Source organism: Danio aesculapii, chromosome 20 (genome assembly GCF_903798145.1).
Source record: "Danio aesculapii chromosome 20, fDanAes4.1, whole genome shotgun sequence".
Taxonomy (NCBI): domain Eukaryota; kingdom Metazoa; phylum Chordata; class Actinopteri; order Cypriniformes; family Danionidae; genus Danio; species Danio aesculapii.
The window spans coordinates 43,309,074-43,330,017 of NC_079454.1; the positions used below are offsets into that span (position 1 = coordinate 43,309,074).

General features: G+C 32.2%; 1 protein-coding gene across 1 annotated transcript in view; it reads left to right on the top strand.

Moving 5' to 3' along the window:
* The window catches only part of igf2r (insulin-like growth factor 2 receptor), a 90,674-nt gene that overhangs the window by 21,716 nt on the left and 48,014 nt on the right, over window positions 1–20,944 (top strand). Inside the window, 19 exon segments of the mRNA XM_056480830.1 lie at window positions 486–672; window positions 781–884; window positions 3,321–3,476; window positions 4,692–4,838; window positions 6,825–7,112; window positions 7,804–7,827; window positions 7,830–7,953; window positions 9,412–9,475; window positions 9,477–9,542; window positions 9,545–9,563; window positions 9,566–9,591; window positions 9,754–9,775; window positions 9,778–9,868; window positions 14,489–14,648; window positions 15,865–16,041; window positions 16,172–16,273; window positions 16,354–16,455; window positions 19,378–19,552; window positions 19,890–20,063. Of these exon segments, the coding sequence (XP_056336805.1) occupies window positions 486–672; window positions 781–884; window positions 3,321–3,476; window positions 4,692–4,838; window positions 6,825–7,112; window positions 7,804–7,827; window positions 7,830–7,953; window positions 9,412–9,475; window positions 9,477–9,542; window positions 9,545–9,563; window positions 9,566–9,591; window positions 9,754–9,775; window positions 9,778–9,868; window positions 14,489–14,648; window positions 15,865–16,041; window positions 16,172–16,273; window positions 16,354–16,455; window positions 19,378–19,552; window positions 19,890–20,063 (2,208 nt within the window).

Genomic DNA, 20,944 nt, shown 5'->3' on the forward strand with positions numbered 1-20,944 from the left:
GTCGCAACAGTGTGTGAATATAGCCAGCCTCCTATGGCTTTTTTTATAATCACTTTTGATAAAAACAGTCTGCAGAAACACTTTGATGAACGTTCTCCATTTGTAGATGTCATCTGAGGGGGAAAGCCCTGCCCATTATTGACGATCTCTTCTTCATTAGTATAGGAAGTTAGTCTTGTTTTTAAATCTGCCACTATGCTGACACTCAAGGATTAGTAGCTCCGCCCTTTTTTGAAAAGAGCACAATCTCATGGGAATTTAAAGCAAGAGTCACCAAAATGGCACATATACGGTCAAAGCCTCATAGGGACACTTTCAAAGAGCCCCACATTATTTGTGTGGTATTTTGCGCTGAAACTTCACATGCACACTCTAGGGACATCAGAGACTTATTTTACATAGGTCTCTTTTAACATAAACAAAAAATGCAGTTGTGGTTCATCAAGTATCCTGCTTTACCTTTCTTCATATTTCTTTTATTCTAGCTACAGACACACCATACATGGCTGAGGCCAAAAATGGCAAGGATACCTACATCTTCTATCTAAACGTGTGTGGAGAGACCACCGCTGGACAGTGTGATGATGAAAAAGGATACATCTCTGCCTGCCAATTCAAAGACACTGGCGATGTGAAGAAGATTGCTGGAAGATACCAGAACCAAACACTAAGGTACACTTCATCTTGTGTTTCTGATATGCATAAACCTTAAATGTGGCACAGAATGAACCCTTCAGGAACATTGTCTCTTTTTAATTAATTTTTTTTTTTAATCTTTAGATATTCTGATGGTGATCTCACATTGATCTACCCAGACGGTAGCAGATGCAGCACTGGATTCCAGCGCATGACTATTATTAACTTTGAGTGCAATGCAACTGCTGGTGAGTGACAGTATAGCTATTGCGAATCTGATAACTTGCAACAATATTGCATATATAATCTGTTAATAAGGCACCATTTCCATTCCGTGTGTTTGAGAGATAAAAATAATCAAACAAGTGCAAATTATGGAAACAAAAATGGAGCTGTACACTGAAAAAAAATCTCTAAAAGGTACTGTTACAAAACAGAAATTTTCCAGTTAAAAATGTACTGTAAACTACTGTATTTCAATAATGTACAGTCTTAATGTACCAGTGTTTTGAAGTATTAACATCTACACATTGCATGTTTTGATGAGAAAGTCATTAATGATCCAGTGCTCATCACAAACAGTATATGCACAAGCAGAGAAACACACTAATATATACAGTAGTCAACAATTGAAGTGGATCAAAATCTTTAATTAAAGTTGTCCTAAAACTATTCATCAACATCCTATCTTCTTTCAGGAAAATTTAGAAAAATGTATTTTAATCCCAGTATTGACTACTGTCTGAACATGCTCAGTGCCATTTACACAACCACTAGACACAAGATGTCAACAAAAAGCATAAAAATGTAAATGTCATCTAGGAAATTTCAGGAAAATTCACCGTATATTTTAAGGAAACTTACTGTTAACCTGGTTACAGATTTTTACTTTAGCGTTTATTTATATATATATATATGCTACTAATAAAATCATTTAATCTGTCACCGGGGTGGTATTTTTTTCAAAAGGTACTTTTTTGTTTTGTTTGTTTTTCCCCTAGCAGGTCCTTAAAGGTACATATTAAAACCACAGCTGCTTTTTACAGTTTAACCACCCTCTCCGAAATAAAAGTACAAAATCTGTCACTGGGGTGGTGCCTTTTTAAAAGGTACATTTTTGTTCCTAACTGTGCGTTCACACCGAAAGTGGCGAGAAGCAGCCAGAAGTCATTCATTGTCAATGGGAGCCGGCGGCGATAATTGGCAAGGAGCAGCGTGGCGCATCTTCACCGGTGTGGGCATCGAGGAGAGTTGAAATCAAGTCAACTTTATCGTAATGATGTGGTTCGGTGGCAAGCAATCGGAATGTTGAAGTTCACCGATTGAAAGAATTCCAGAGAACACAGTCCTGTGAACTTTGGTTTCAACCACAGTTGTTCCCAAGGATTTGATTATTGCGGTCACCTAATTTTCAGTTATTACAATGTTTTCTTGTTGTTTTATAATGTTTTTCTATATATATATATATATATCTTGTTACAATTAGCATAAGATTCACGTTATTTTAATTATTTGTATTTATTTTTTTTATTAAAATGTGAATCTTATGCTAACTACAGAGTGCAAAACAGTATTGCTGCTTCAGAGTATTTCAGACATATGGGCACATATTGGATAAGTGGAACAAAGCCACACCAAAAACAATAACAACTTAATCTTCTATAATTAAATAAATTTGATAAAAAGCACACAACATTTTCACGTTAGAATGTATGTTTTTATGCGGGAATGTAACTGATTTGCCTATAAGCTGCAACGGTCCCTTTAAGTATGAGATCAACATAGTGAATTTTGACATTCTCGCTGACAGGAGAGAATGTCAGGCAGACATCGTTATCGTCAGAGCGGCTAGAGTTAACTTTGACGCTCTCACAGCCTTCAGTGTGAAAGCACCATAACAGGTCCTTACAGGTGCATATTAATACCTAAATAAGTACCTTAAAGGGAAAAAAGTGTACCCTAAAGGTACTAATGCCCACCTGTACAGTACAAAAGTGTGCCTTTCTGAAAAGGCACCATGCCAGTGACAGATATTGTACCTTTATTTCTGAGAGTGCAGGAAAAAACTATAGCTCTTATTTGGCATGTACATGCTAATATATTACATACAATGCTAGTATATCATGTTTGAAAATGGATTGCATTTCAACAACACAAACAATAACAAACATAAAATTTAAAACGGACATAATTTATGTCCGTCTTGCTGTTTCCATTCAGCATTTTATTTATTCAATACCTCAAAATAAATATTGGCATAAATGATCTTATAATATTGTTCATCGCAATTATTTCTGATAAAATATTGAGTACCAAAATGTAGCTATTGTGACAGTCCTACCAACAACACATTATAGCCACTCTGTCATGTTACATGTTTGTGGGTATTTTAAGATGATCTCTAGCTGTTTCCATCCTGCATGTTTTTTTTTCTTCATTTTTTTTTATGCAGTAGCCCAAAATATGAATGCAAATGTAGCTTAATAATGTTAAATATGTCATACTTGTGGAGTCAGCTGATGATGAGACTGCTGTTTTTACCCTGTCTGTTTGAGGAAGTTTAAATGGATTAAAACCCTAAGTGGGGAACTGCAAAAGCGTGACCTAGACGTCACCTTGTTTCATGTCAGAATTTTTTTATTTTTTTTTGTATGTTTGGTTCATTGCACACTTGTGGTTTTCAGGCAACGGTCATCCGGTTTTTACGGGAGAGTCTGACTGCACGTATTACTTTGACTGGCAGACGTCGTATGCGTGTGTGAAGGAGAAGGAAGACCTGCTGTGTCGAGTCACAGACCACAAGAAGAGATATGATTTATCACCACTTACACGATTCCCAGGTAGAGATGAGCAAAATTACTCACTTACTGAGGTGCTCTTTAAAAAAACATTTATAATTAGAATATTACTCTTATATTAGTGATTTATTTTGAGTTATTAAAAACACAGTAAATAAACACAGTTGTTATTTGACATTTTACAATACTAACAGTATTGTAAAATTTAGTTGTATACTTAAAATATGTTTGAAAGTATCATTTAAAAGCATTTAATCTGCTTACTATGTTTGTGGAAAATTGCTAATATACAGAGTTCATAGGAACAGCATGAAATATTTGAATATATAAAATACTTGAAAAATTGTGTAGCATTATAAATGTCTTTACTTTTGGTCTATTTATGAATTTTTTTTTTCTTACAATTTAATTTTTATTTTTTATATGTCTTTTTTATCTTTTTTTATATGTCTTATTTTATCTATCTATCTATCTATCTATCTATCTATCTATCTATCTATCTATCTATCTATCTATCTATCTATCTATCTATCTATCTATCTATCTATCTATCTATCTATCTATCTATCTATCTATCTATCTATCTATCTATCTATCTATCTATCTATCTATCAATCTATCTGTCTGTCTGTCTATCTATCATTCTTTCTATCCATCATTCTATCCATTGTTCTATCTATCGCTCTATCTATCTATCTATCTATCTATCTATCTATCGTTCTACCTGCAAGATTACACGCTGGAAAGTGAGGCAATTTTTTTTGTTTTGTTTTGTTATTACAATTGTTTTAATGATTTTATTTAGTTTTTTAAAACCCAAGTAAATTGACACCATGTTTTACACATATTACGATACTAAGAGTAATATTGTATTGTGTTGTAATGTTTTTTTTATTTTTTGTTACAATATGTTTGAATGTTCCATCCATCCATCCATAATGGATCTATAATATAGTCATATTTCATGTTAAAAAATAACCTCATTGTAAAGTAAAACCAAAGTGTTTATAAAACAACAACAAAAAAACATTACAAAATACTTTTCAATACTTTTAAATATTTTGTGACTGAAATTAGTTACAAAAAAATCTAAATAAAAATGTTGATAACAGAAAAACAGATTTGCAGGCTGAATTAAAGGTTAAAACATGAGAAATTTTGATTCGCCATATCAAATAATGTAATAATTGAAGTTTCTAAACAACATATTGAAAACTTCTCATGTGACTAATTGTAAATCTTTTATTTTCTTTTCAGAATCGGAGGGATCTCAGAATTGGGAGGCAGTGGACGCAAAAGCAGCAGAGTCTGACAAAAAGCGCTTTTATATAAATGTCTGTCATAAAATCATCCAGGATGGGGTGGCCAGTTCTTGCCCTGAGGACTCCGCAATATGTGCAGTAGGTCAGTTCACAAATAGAGATAGAGTCTACATACATACAACTAAAAATGTACCAAATCTTGATTTTTGATGGCCAATTCTCAATTCTTCTTTTGATTTTTGTTTTTTTTAGAGTTAGAAAAATTAGGAGTAAATGAACAGTATTTGCTATCATAGGCTGAAATTGTTTGCAGTGATCTCTGCACTGCACTTTAATCGTGATGCAAACAGAGATGTCACATACACTGTGTTGGATGGTAGTTGTTTAAATTAGATTGTGTAATGTAAATTAAAAATGGAATAATCTTACTTTGTGAGATCATGCTGCCTGAAACATGCCTGCACAAAATAAAAATAGTACACACACTGAATGAAAATGCTAATTCACTCTCTGCCTGTAGGTGTCGCTTAAAGAACAGCGAGATTAAGTGCATTTTAGCTTGTTTTTAAAGGGATAGTTCGCACAAAAATTTTAATTCTGTCTATATTTGTTTACTTGTTATTTGTTCCAAAGCTGCTTGAGTTTCTTTGTTGAGCTTTTGTTAAATGCAAAGGAAGATAAAATTAAGAATGTTGGGGGGGAAAAGATCATTGACGTCCATAGACTTTCTTAGTTTTTTGTTGTTGTTCCTTCTATGGATGTTAATGGCTGCTGTAAGAAATTCATAAACCACTTGAGTGTGTGAAAATGATGAGGAAATTATTTTTTTCCTTTTGACTCCTTTTGAGTTAAGTGTTCATTTAATACACGTAAGAAAATACCGTTTAAACTTTGCTGAAAACGATAGGGTCTATTCACAGATGTCTTTATTAAACCTCATAAAACAGTATTTCTAACACCATGTTAATGGGGTTTTATTTCATATAAAACTATAACCAGCATGTAAGAAACTCAATAGATGTACAACTTTACCGTAGTAACTTGTTAATATAGATGTTTTCTTAAAAAGCATTTAACTTAGGGAATTGACTTTTGTCCTGCTTTTGATTTAATTTTGTTTTATTTTATTTAGTTTGTCATTTTGTTTTATTTTATTTTATTTAGTTTTATGTAATTTATTTTTATTTTATTTTTATATGCATTTATTATTTTAATTTTTTAAGTTTATTTAATGTTTTTAATTGTAATTTAATATTATTATTTTTAATTAAATTTAAATTTAATTGTATTTAATTTTGTTTTAAATGTATTTATTTTAATTTTAGATTTAATTTTAATTGTATTTATTTTGTAATTTAATTGTAATTTATTTTAGTTTTAATTTAATTGTTTAAATTAATTTAAATTTAATTTAGATTTATTTAAATCTATTTTATTTTAATTTACTAAATTTCTAAAATTTTTGAAAAATCATCTAAGCATGGCTGATACGATCAAGAAAACTACTTAAACACAAATGTCATATTTGAGCAATATTTTTATTTAATGTTGAAAATATCACAGAATCGCGGAAGTATGCAATAAATGAAAGTGAGTCAGTACAGTATCTCAGTCACAACAGTATCTGTTGTCAGTCTTCAGCATCTCTGTTCTCTGTAAGCAATTTATTTACAGACTATAAGATTAAATTGCTGCGATGTGATTTGTGTGCAATTCTGGAACAGATGTAGTCCAAATGCAAACAAAAACTATTTCTGTCAGCCAATCGGTTTTCTCTAAATAAAGAGAATATAATAATAAATCAATATATCTAAATATGAAACTAAATATGAATCACTAAATGAAGAGTTCAGACGCAAAAACCTCTAAATGCCATCTTAAATTTCTTTCAAAAACATTCTTCATTCTCAATCTTCAGTGGCAATGGCAATACCCTATTCATCGACATAAAAGTGAAATAACTGAACCAACACACACAAGAGTCTAAAAAAAATGCTCATTTAGAAGAACATTTTAGACGGCACTTAAAGGTTTTTGCACCTGAACTCTTTAGATATAGAAATATAGCACATTTTTGGGGTTATATCCTTTGAATGGTTCATTCTAACCAAAAATTGTCATCTTTTAGGAAATGGGAAGGCAAAGAATCTGGGCAAATTCCTGAATTCTCCTGAAAAGGCATCCGAGGGTGAAGACATCAGACTGATTTACACAGACGGAGACGAGTGCAGAGAGAAGATGAAGGTGAAGAGCATCATCACTCTGAAGTGTAAGCCTGGAGATGTGGAAAGTGCTCCGGTCCTCAGGAGCGTGTCCAGCGATAGCTGCGTCTATGAGTTTGAGTGGTTCACTGCTTCAGCCTGTGTCCTGTCTAAAACTGAAGGAGACGACTGCAAGGTGGAGGACACTCAAGCAGGTACAGGACTCTGCTGTATGGTGTTTGTGTTAGTATGTATTAACATACAGTTGAAGTCAAAATGATTAGCCCTCCTTTTATTTTTATTTTTTTTAATTTATTAATTTATTTTATAATAATTGACAAAATGTAATTACATGTTTAATTACATTTTAATTTATTTGAATTATAATTTATTTAATTTTATTTTTTTATTTTATTGATTTGTTTTAATTGTAATTTATTAAAATATATTTATTATTTTTCATATTTAATTTTAAATTTATTTTAATTGTAATTTATTTAAATTTTTAAATTTTTTTAATTGTAATTTAATGTATTTTTTATTTTATTTTTATTTTTAATTTATTTCACTTTAATTTAACCTATTTTAATTTAATTTAGTTTATTTTAAAATGTATTTCACTTTAATTCATTTAAATTTTATTAAAGGTTTTATTTAATTGTATTTAATAAAATTTATATTTTATTTATTATTAATATAATTATTGTTATTATTTATTTATTTAAAAACTTGCTTTTTTGTCTTAGTGTTTATCATCATTAAGTCATGTAAATTGAAAAAAAAAAAAGCCTTTATTAACATGGTTATTTAAAAAAACAGCAATATACTTCTTAAAAGTATATAGGAGGTTGTTTTCGCATGTTGTAGGACTGCTTTTAAATATGCAACTTCTTTTTTTCCCCTCAGGAATTTCGTTTGATTTGTCTCCACTTCAAAATCTAATGGAGGCTATTATAACATGTCCAGTGAAAAGTATAACTACTTCATAAACGTATGTGGAAATGTTAAAGCCGCAGAGTGTCCAGAAACAGCAGGGGCTTGTCAAGTTAACCAGATGTAAGTTCAATTTTAAAATCATTATCAAATCAAATTTTACTTATAAAGCACAATAAAAAATCTTCATATATAGAAATCAGATAGATAGATGGATAGATAGATAAAATAAAAGATATATTAAAATTAAATTGTACAAATAATTTTTTTCGTTTTGTGCCAAAAATCATTAGAAAGTCATTAGAACTAATGATTCATTTTCTACCATAAATATATCTACATATAATTTTTGATTGGTAATATTGGTATATAACATTTTCACTATTTAAAAGGTGTTTTTTTTTTTCAATATTTCAAATAATAGTTGTTTGGCTAAATGTCTTATACCAACAAACCATGCAGCAATGGAAAGCTTATGAAGCTTTCAGATGAAGTATTAATCTTAATTTCAACCTTAAATTTACACTCATCAGTAGCTACTGGATTTCTCAAAAGAGAATTTAAAAATGCAAAGATATTGCAATAGTTGCAAGAAATGGACACATTTCTTTTGCTTTGGATTTCAATTCATTATAAATTTTTGACCTTGAGAAACATTGATCTCTGTACTTTATATAAAAGAAACAGTAAAGGAAACATACTAACATCACATGACACAATAAAGTGATGATGCAGACTGAAATACACAGCGTTAATTGACCTGAGGCTTTGCACCCAGACAATGGAAATTTGAACAGTGTCCTAACTGCCCAAAATATGTGCGAACTCTGTGAGCGTTTGCGTAATTGTGAATCCCTTGAAGCTCTGAATTATCAAAGACTATAGAATACACATGACGTGTCCACTCCTATAGTTTTGAACGAGGAAAAGTACTTTTAAATGAACCGACTACACTTGAAAACAATGTATTCTTGGTTTTGTAATCTGTATGAAACAAATGCAAGGTACAGTCCGTCCTGTCAACGCACATCACACTATGACAGTAACTAATCAAACTTGTAAACACAGAGTCGCTGCCATTTCTGAGCGAGATTCGCCATCAAGACCAAGTTGTGTATTACTTCAGAAGACTAGTGTGATCGGTCGAGGCATTTTTCAGAAGATGATAGATAATGTGTAAAACGGTCATATATGAGGTTGGTGTCGTGATCTCGTTCTTTTCCAGTGTGCATGCGCATTAGTTTGGGCAACCTGAAAAAAATGCAGATTTTGTTTGATTCAAACGTTTAGAAATGAAATGTATGAGACAGTTGCTGTTTAACTTTATTGGAGATTTCAAGTGTGTAATGTAATCGTAAGCTTGGATGTTCCCCCGTTCAGCCAGAATATCAGAGCATACTGTCGGAGAGGTGTTTCAAAGATGGCCACCAAATGAAATTACTTGCCTTAAAGGGGCTTTGGTCTTATTACTGGGTTTGTGGTCAGGTTTCACATTTGGTGTTTAATGTGTAAAGTGCAATTTCTGAACCAATCAGATTTGACTGTGAGTGGAGTTAACCTTTCTTTGCTCCACCTCTGCAGTGGTAAACAGTCATGGAATCTTGGTCAGTTCAACTCCAAGCTTTCTTACTATGACGGCATGATCCCAGCTGACCTACAGAAACGGCTCTCAGTACAACGACATACAGCACACGAAGCGATCCACACACATCCTCCCTTCCTCTGTGACCGAGAGCTGGTCCAGGAAAACCAGAGTTTCAGGTATCGCACCTGCTCCTTTATTGTGTTTGTGCTGATTGTAGATATTTTTAGCCCTACCTCAGTTGACGCTGCATAATAAATGGCTTGCGTGTGTGCTTTTTTTTTGTGTGTTTGAGCTTTGCATTGACTTTGCTTTAAAAAAAGGCTTTCTTTCTTCTGCAGGATGAGGATGAGTATACGTATAACTTAAGTGGTACACTTCCTATGCGTGTCCAGAGAGATTACACGAGTGTGTCGTGACAGACCCAAAACTCTTCAAACAGTATGACCTGTCCAGGTTAGTCGCATTCAGCAAAATAACTGTTATTAGCAAATAACCAAAATTGTTACATATTTGACATGTTTTCATTTTGGTTGGACCAAACTGGGTTTAAAAAGAATACACATAGTCCAGCCCAAAATTATTCATACCCCTGAATTAAAAAGGGCACATAGTTTTTACCTCTTTTTAATGGATTTAATACTATGGTTCTTCTGAGTGTGCCAGTTTAGTTCAGTTTAAAAACACAATTCAGATTTTTTTATTATAAGGTGTTAAAAAGTGTCATGTTGGGGCGTGTCCACAGTTCGCTGATTATGGGTGTGTTGCTTCACATGTAAATTAGTTTCGGCTTTCTGCCAACGTAACAAGGGGGCGGGGCCATGAGCTCACCCGCTCTGCGTTTGCAACAAGAGTCCTGACAGGCAGACTGAGAGAGCAGGAATGAGAGGATCAGCAATCAGTCGTACAGTCCGACTCGAACACAGACCAAGCAGAGAGTACAAATCATTTGTGTCTTTGTACAGTTTTACAGCCAACTATGTGCTAGTTTCAAGTGCCGAGCTTGTACACAGAAACTAAAACCACGCACACTGAATTAACTTTGATTGAGGCACCGGATGCGCCGCTCGAAGCCGTGACTAGGCACACCAGACACTCTCTGTGGCGCGGCCAGAAACATGAAGTGTCCCGAATCGTCGTGCCATGCATTTTTGAATTCTAAACATATGTTTCTGCAGCGGTCCGCGGCGCCCAGCTTCGACTTGAGTGTACCCTGATAGAAACTATGTTTTAAGAGTTCTAAACGCATGCTAGTTAGATCACAGGGAGCTTCTGGGATCGCGAGAAATGCAAACGGCTGAAGTATAAGGTAGACCAATGAGAATTAACATGTTTGCAACCTACCTAAAGACACAATCAATAATTCCGATTAGAGCGATAATGTGGAGAATATTGCGTCTTGTGTTGAGCCTTGCATCTAAAAAATAGATGCTAGGGTGTTCCTTTAGTGATATCGCTTCGCTCACGCGAAAATGGCGGACGTGATCAACAAACTGAGGATATGATGACGCACCTGTCAATCAATATTGGTCGGGGGGGGGGGGACCCGCACTCTTACGTAAAGTTGCGGTCGGTTTTGAAAACCGCTCCAATTGGTCCACCGTTTTTATGTTGTTAAATTGAAAAAAAAAAAGCACTGGGTGGTGCGTATATCACCCCATATGACGGTCTATACCACCATACATGCACATATGTCTGTCCAAACAGCTTGAAAAGTAGATTTTTCCACAGGTGCCCTTTAAAGTTATTCATAAATTCTGACTTAAAGTTACTTTTATTCAACCAGCTTCTTTCTTATTCAATCAAGTTTCTTTTTGACTGGACATGACGCAGGGTTTTCCCCAAAAGATAATAAAACAATGCACAAGAGGCATCATTGTGTAAAAAGCAATTCTAAGCTTTTACTTATATTTAAATGAAAACTTTGTCAGAATTTGCCAAGGGTATGAATAATATCAGGCTCGACTGTAGTACTTGGCTGAATATTTTCTCATTTTGCCATTAACCAAGAAAACTAGGCCTGTACCAAGAACATTATTGGTTGAACCAGTGTTGCTTGTTAGCATATTTAAACAAACACTGACATGTTTTGATAGCGCCACTCTTTTTGAGTGAATTAACCTATAAAAAACCTGTACTGCATTTGTCTGTGAATTGATGCACCAATTTAAGGAAAATTTACTGAAAAAAAAAAACTACTTTTATTTATTCTGCATGGATGTTTGTCTTTATTTTGAAAATTGTAAAACTTTTTTGTTACAGTTCATAGTATATTCAAAGTATATTTACTAAATACATTATTACATTTTTCAATATTTGGCCATTAATAATAATATTAACATCATTATAGTTTATTATTATTGATGATGATGATGATGATGATGATACTGATAATAACAATAATATCGTCATGATATCATTGATGATATAATGATATTATTATTATTATTATTATTATCATTATAATCATCATTATCATCAATAATAATTTAAAAAAGCATGACATCATTCATTTGTTCTTTCATTCATTCATTCAATTTCTTTTCGGCTCATTCCCTTTATTAATCTGGGGTCGCCACAGCAGAATGAACCGCCAACTTATTCAGCATATGTTTTATGCTGCAGATGCCCTTCCAGCTGCAACCCATCTCTGGGAAACATCCATACACACTCATACACCACAGACAATTTAGCCTACCCAATTCACCTGTACCGCATGTCTTTGGACTGTGGTGGAAACCGGAGCACCCGGAGGAAACCAATGCGAACGCGGGGAGAACATGCAAACTACACACAGAAATGCCAACTGACCAGCCGAGGGCTCGAACCAGCGACCTTCTTGCTGTGAGGCGACAGCACAACCTACTGCGCCACCGTGTCACCTGTATGATATTATTATTTTTTATTATTATTATTATTATCAACATCATTATAATCATCATCATCATCAGTAATATTAAAAAGTATGATTACAAGCACCGAAGGTGCCTATGGCCCCTATTGTTCTTGTAGTTTTTCTTTATTATTATTATTATTATTATTATTATTCCTCCGTTTGTTCCCGCTGGGAGTCAATGGCAGCTCATGGTTCATGTCGAATCTGGCAATATGGACTGAGCCGCACAGAAATTATTATAAAATGTGTAAAAAGTATTAAAAAAAAAAAGTTAACATTAGCTTTTATTTGCATGAAAATCTACTTAAACTGCTAGAGAACTGTTTTGCTGAACTGATTCTCACACTTACACCTTACACCGTTTTTACGTATCCTAGATAGCTATATTTATCATTATTATTATTATTATCATCATCATCATTATAATCATCATCATCAATAATAATAAAAATTACTTATTAATATTAATATTATTATTATTATCATTATAATCATCGTTATCATCAATAATAATAAAAAGTATGATATTATTATTATCATTATTATTATTATTATTATTATTATTATTATTATTATTTTTTATCATTATAATCATCGTTATCATCAATAATAATAAAAAGTATGATATTATTATTATTAATATTAATATTATTATTATTATCATTATAATCATCGTTATCATCAATAATAATAAAAAGTATGATATTATTATTATCATTATTATTATTATTATTATCATCATCATCATCGTTATCATCATCATTATAATCATTATCATCATTAATAATGATAATTAAAAATATGATGATTATTATCCACATCATCTTCATCAATAATAATATAAAAATAAAACTATGATGATGATGATGATAATCATATTAATATTGATGATAATGATAATAATAATAACAATAATATCATACTTTTTTATTATTGTTCATAATGGTGATGATGTTACTAATAATAATAATCTTATCATAGTTTTTTATTATTATTGATGATGGTGATGATGAGGATTATAATGATAATAATAATATTATATTTTTATTATTGATGATGATGATGATGATGTAAATATTATCATTATAGTTTTTTATTATTGATAATGATCATCATCATCATCATCATCATCATATTTTTATTATTTCTATTATTGATGATGATTATAATGATAATATATTGATAATATTAATAATGATAATGATGGTGATATACTTATTATTATTGATGATGATGATAATACTGATGAGAATAATAATAATACTAATAATAATAATAATACAAATATCATATTTTTTAAATTATTGTTGATGATGATGATATCATCACAATTTTTTATTGATATTGATGATGATAATTATAATAATATCATCATCATCATCATCATCATAGTTTTTATAATTATTTATGATAGCGATGATGATGACAGTAGTAATAATATTAATAATGATAACTTTTTTAATGATGATGATGATGATCATATCATCATCATATTTTTTTATTATTATAAATGATGATGATGATAATGATAGTAATCATAGTTTTTTGTTATTGCAATTATTATTGTTGTTATTATTATTATTATTGATGATGGTTATAATGATAATAATAATATCATAATTATAGTTTTTTATTATTATTGAGGATGAGGATGATCGTTGTTAATATTATTATTGTTATTGTTGTTGTTATTATTATTATTACTATTATTATTATTATTATTATTATTATTATTATAGCATGTGTCCACTTGAATCATTTGGGGTGTTTTTAGTTTTATACTAGGAATCTTTTATTAGTAGTCATTTGTTAAGTCTTTTTTTTTTTTGTTAAATATATATTTTTAAATGAGTACAGTTGCTGTGTTTTTTCTTATTTTTGTCATTTAATATAATATTATGTTGTTATTTTTTTTATTTTTTGCCATATACATATTTTTTTGTTTGTTTTTTGTACTTATAAAATGTACTTATTTTTTCAACAATTTTTTTTCTTTTATTTTGCTTTAACTACATATGGTTACTAGTTTTAACTTTTTATTAATAATCTTAACAATAATTCCTGAGGTAATACAATCACTTATTTGCATTTTTGCCAGTGTCACAACACACTAGTAGGAAGACTACATGTGCAAACAGCAGCAGCTCTAAAAACATGTATCGTTTCCTTCCCCTTTGCAGTCTGTCAGTATCAAATGGCGGCAGGAACTGGCAGGTCATGGACTCATCTGACATCAGCAGCCCGAGGAAATACTACATCAATGTGTGTCGTCCTCTTAAAGCCGTGCCAGGCTGTGACAGAAGAGCTTCAGCCTGTGAGATTAAGTTCGAAGCTGACAGGGTTAGTTACTTCATTGTTTGTCAATGCTGGAATAATGCTGCCTATTGATTCAGATGTTCCTGTTCGATTCTGATTCTCTAGATCTCGATTCTACGTTTGATTCTTGACTGAATATGGATCTAATACAAATGCTTTTAATATTCCTAAAAATAATGCATTTAAAACAGAATCCACCTGTCTGTTTTAGATGCATACGGTAAAATTTTAAATATATGTACACGCACACATATCCATATCCATATACACACATGTATGTATGTATGTGTATATTGAAGATGTTCATTCATTCCAAGTAGATCAATTAAATTCTACATATAAGTATAAAATGTCTTTAGCCAAGAGAAGGCTAGCTAGACTGCTACTGATGCTTTAAAGGCATAGGTCACAAAAATATTCTTACTAATTAAGTGGCTTTAAACTTTAATGAATTTATTTCTTCTGTTGAACACAAATCAAGTTATTCTGAAAAAAAATAAATAAATAAAATAGAAGATGCAAATGTTTAGCAGTATCATTTCGACTTCCTGTGCCAGCTGTGAAGTCAGATTGACGTTGTACCCCATCTTCGTGGGGATGTTGTGTTTTAGATGGAAATGAAAGTCAGGTTGACGTCTGACCAAGGTCAGTTTCCAACGTCAAACAAACGTTGGATTTTGGTCACTTTCCAACACAACCTATAAACAACCAAATAACAACATCTAATCATGTTACAGCTTGATGTTGTGTGGACATTAACACTATGATGTCTATCAGACGTTTTATTTTGGTTGCCATACCTGACGAATAAATTTCAGTATTTGACGTCAGTATGAGGTTGGATTAAGATGTTGGCTCGACGCTGGATTTTGGTCACTTTCCAACACAACCTAAAATCAACCAAATATTAATGTCATTTAACGTCGCTATTGGACATCAAAATAGTGTTGTCCTCGAACTAGCTAACTTGGCAAGTTAGTGTAATTGTGCAAGTCATTGTATAACAGTGGTTTGTTTTGTAGACAATTGGAACAAAAATAGGTGGGCTAATAATATTGACCTTAATGTTTAAAAAAAACATTTTAAACTACTTTTTATAGCCAAAATAAAACAAATAAGACTTTCCACAGAAAATATTTTTATCAAATTGATCACTTTTTAATAAATAAATATACAACAACAGCAACAACTGAATAAATTACACTTACAATTAATGTCACTGATATGTGTGCTTGAGCAGGAAGGCCTGTCTGAGAAGGTGGAGGTCAGTAATTTGGGCATTGCTAAGAAAGGGCCGGTGATTGTGGAGCAAAACCAGCTGATGTTGGAGTACACCAACGGCTCCGTGTGTGAAGCAGATGGAAAGACCACCACATACACAACACGCATCCACTTCGTCTGCACTTCTGGGACACCAGTGAGACTCATTCCTAAACTTTTCCTGCTGCCATAAGGCTCATTTAGAGGCATTTTTCTTTTCTTTTTTTTTATATGAATCAGTAGCAACAAAAATGTGATAATTTTGTCTCCTTTCCCCCCCCCCTTAGCCGTCTGGCCCTCGCTTTGTGGTGAACCAGAAATGTACCGTTGACTTTGTTTGGGACACAGAAGCAGCCTGTGCCATTTCTACTGTCGTGGACACAAACCAGGTCACTTTTGTTTAACTCTTCGTACTTTTAAGATGATCTAGAAGAATTTGTTTCTAATTTCTCTTGGTTTTTACCAACAGACGTGCTCCGTGAAAGATCCCAACACTGGCTTTGAATTCAACCTGCAGCCGCTGGCCACTGAAAAAGGATACCATGTCAACGCTCATGGAAAAGACTTTATTGTATGATTTTTTTTTTTCTTTCTATTGAGTGAAAGAACATAAATGCTTGATATGACAGACACAGTAAAAGACTTTCCACTTTTAAACTTTATAACAAGGCAAAATAATACAATAATAGAAAAAAAAATGTATAAATAAAAAATAATGAATAATCGCTTAACTTAATAAAAATAATAATAATAGTTTAAAAAAGAGTAAATAACTAATAATAATAATAAAATATGTAAAAAATAATAATAATAAAATATACATAAAAAAGAGATAGAGAAGAAGGTTGAAGGAGGTGATGTCAATGATTTAAATGGATTCAATCAGTGGATAAACTTAGAAGCGAGTGAAAATAATTTAATAGTTTATCATAGAAAGAGCCATAACTGGCATAGCGAGAACATCTGATTGCCACTATGAAATACCTGGTGGTTTTGTAGAATTCCAAAGAAATAATATCTGTCGTCTAGCCAATAAAGAGGTAAAGGTAAAACCAGATCTAAACCAGGTCTAGTAGATTGCAGTGGTGGTGTTGTATGAACTTTTAAATGAGCTTGTAAAACTTTTAAATGTACTTGAGTGGAGCTGGATAGATGCGGAAGTCAATTTTAGCTTGTACCTACCTCAATTATGGCAGTTTTAATACAGAGACGTTAAGCAACCAAATGTTTCAAAACTTCTTGTAGGTTCATTAACTCATTGTCAGATAATGTTTGTGTAAATGTGTGCTTAATATATGCATTGCCTTTCAAAAGCTTGAGGTCAGTAAGCTATAGATGGATCTTTATTATTTGTTGTAACCTTTAAAATGACATTGAATGCAATTTTTGCATGCAGTATCAAAAAATCGGATCATTAAAATCAGTTATGTTAGAAGGAAAAGATAATCTCACAAATACACACATTTCACATGCGTTAGTATTGCAGAATTGTATATGAATATGCATTAAGCTGATACATATTAAAGTAAAAGACAAAGATTTGTAGTTATACTATTACAATCCATTTCTGGTTTAAATAATTAATTGCAGAATAGCTGTTCTTTTGAAATTTATATTAATCAAAGTAAAATGGGACAAAAAAGCCGTTTACACAACAACATGTTGCAGAATAACAGTTAATAGTACTACTAATAATAACATTAATATTAAATATGAATGATAACTGATAACAATGAACAATCCTAATTATGAAATCTTAAGAATGATTTTAAAGGACTGTGACACTGAAGCCTAGGGTAATGACTGATGAAGCATTGCCATCATTGGATTAAATTGTGTTCTAAAATGTATTCATATAGGAAACTCTAAAGTTATATTAAAAAACAAATCACTGTTTATATTGTCATTTTCATTAAATAAATGTACCCTTAATGTATATATGCCAAACCACAACCCCCCACCCCCTTTACATTTTTTCTTTTTTTTTTATATTTCCAAAATGATGTTTAACTGAGCAAGGAAATTTTCACAGTATGTCTGATAATATTTTTTCTTCTTGAAAAAATTTTATTTGTTTTATTTCAGCTAGAAAAAAAGCAGTTTTTAATTTTTTAAAAGACATTTTAAGGTTAAAATTATTATTAAAAAAACATTTTCTCAATAGTCTACAGAACAAACCATCTTTAAACATAACTTGCCTATTTATCCTAACCTGCCTAGTTAACTTAACCTAGTTAAGCTTTTTAAATGTCACTTTAAGCTGTATAGAACTGTCTTGAAAAATATTGAGTGAAATATTATTTACTGTCATCATGGCGAAGATAAAATAAATCAGTTATTAGAAATGAGTTATTAAAACTATTATGTTTAGAAATGTTTTGAAAAAATTTGCTCTCTGTTAAACAGAAATAGGGAGGAAAAAAATAAACGGGGGCTAATAATTTAGAGGGCTAATAATTCTGACTTCAACTGTGTATATAAATATATTTTGATGCATTTGAACAAAGCCGAGTTATTAAATGGATATTTTTAATAAAACAATATTATTTAGTCACCGAACTTCTTTAGAGGTAGAAAGATAAATTATTTAATTTCATGCGACATATTGCAAAAAACTACAAATTGTATATATATTTTTTTTTATTTAATTTTTTTATTTTTTATTTAATTTTTTATTATTCCATTTTTCTCTTTTAAATGATTTTTTCCCTAACATAGAAATTTGGCCTACTAATTTTTGGACTATTATTTCTTTGTTTGACAAGTTATTTTGTTAAATAATGTAGTGTACATGCACAGATATAATATTGTAGAGCATCCTGTTGAAAATATTAATTTAAAAGAGAGATTTGTGAGGGATGTACTCGTGTATGCTGAGCACTGTATATACAGCAGGGAAAATAAGTGTTGAACAGTCACCATTTTTCTTAGAAAACATATTTTCTAAGGTGCCGTTGACTTGAAAGTTTCCCCGGATGTTGGTAACAACTAAGAAACTCATATAGAATCCAATATAAAATACAAATAAGATCAATTTAATAGACGAGACCTCACAGAACCATCAAGATTTTTACACTCTGTTGAAGTCTGTGAAAAACTCACACCTGAGCAATTCATGTGACTTCATTCTCCATATAAGAAGCGTCTTTAAGCTGCCGTCACCAAAAAAGCCTTTTGTATAAAGTATTAAATACAGTCCAGTAGTTCAGTACTTTCTCCTTGTGTCATGTCATTGTTATTACACATAACATATTTTCAGATTTGTTTTGTTTTATTTTTATGTATTGTTTGGGTTTTTACCAAAACTTTGTTCAATTCCATGTCAACAGCTCCTTAGAAATATTATTCCCAGCAAAAAAAAAAACATGACATGTTCAATATTTAATTTTCTTGCTGTATACATATACTTTTTTTAAATCACAGTACTACTCTTGAGTTTGTCTCCAATGTAAAATTGAAACCTAAGGTCATACTTCCCTCTTGTCTGTTGCAGGTGAACATTTGTGGTCCAGTGAAGGATTGTGGGACTGCTGGAGATAAAGCTGTGTCCGGCTGTGAGCTGGAGGATCAGAAGCCGGTCAGTCAGGTCGGGGTGGAGCGTTCCCTCCAGTTCTCTACCGATGGGGCTCTCACTCTCACATACAAGGGAGTCATGGACATACCGACAGGTGCGTTTGACAGGGATTATGTTCTTGAAGAAAAAGTTCAATGCCATTATTTGAAATGTAAATCATTTATTAATACATTTTAAATGCCATTTTTGGATAACTTATGACACCCTTGCCTAATAGAAATATTAATTTCTTTCAGAAAAAGCTAATTAAAAGCTATAATGATTATTATAATGACATATTTTTATGTCATATTTTTAATCATATTATATACGCACATATTTAATCATTGTCAAGTATTGTGGAGAGATTTGATTTAAGGATACATTCCATTTAAAAACAGTCATTTACTGGACTGAGCCCACTTTTATCCTGTTTCCCATCTCTACTGTAGGTACTGAAGACACCTTCATCATTAATTTTGTGTGTGACCAAAAGGCCTCTCCAGCCTCCCTAAAGCTTATACAGGAAGAGCTGGGCACAAGTACACACGTAACCCATAATGTGATTTTTGAGCTTGCAACTCCACTAGCCTGTGAACCTGCACCTGTGGACTGCACAGTCACTGGTAAGATTTCACATGCACTCTTTACATTACCATTTTCCCCCCTATTGTTGCCGATGTATATCTGAGTAAAACTATTTCTCCAGTGAGAAAAAAAAAATCTTGGGCGAGAATCTATGGAGAATCATGGATTGTTGCGTCAACCAAAGAAATGTATATATTAGGGATGCCACAGTTCTCAGTATAATATCGAACTGTTCGGTATGACATTCACGGTTCAACACGTGCTTGTGAATTGCATTTTTTTTTCCGGTTTTATGTTTAAATCATTTATGTGCGTTTTATATCTCTCTGAATTGACTGTTTTTGTGTGCCTGTAAGTCTACGAGCTGAGATGAGGAAACTCCTCCCCGCCAGTAAATATTCAATCACTATGCTCTACAATTAGGAGGCATTGCCTAGCCATCAGTCCACACTTTAACAAGGCGAGCGGCAGTGAAGTGAGACAAAAATACGAGGAAGCGCCAGCGACTTTCAAATCTGCGGTGTGAGGACATTTTGGTTTTGCCGTCAAGTACAATGCCAATGAAAGAAAAAACGGTGGTCAAAAAATTACTGTGTGCAAGCATTGATTTACACGTATAGCCTACTCAAACGGAAACACTTCCAACATGACTGCACATCTGCGGCACCATCACCCAGCATTATCACTGTCTGAAGGCAGGATAGCAGAGAAGGTAATAAAGTCCTCCAAAAAACAACAATCCCTCACTGAATCCTTCCAGCAAACATACCCAACTGGTTCCGAGAGTTGGCAGTGGGGGTGTTCATTGCTAAAGATTTGCAGCCGTTTTCAGTGACTGGAGATGCGGGCTTTTGTCATCTTATAAAAGCACTCGATCCGCATTACAAGATTCATTGGATCAGTCGTTTAGAGCAGGGGT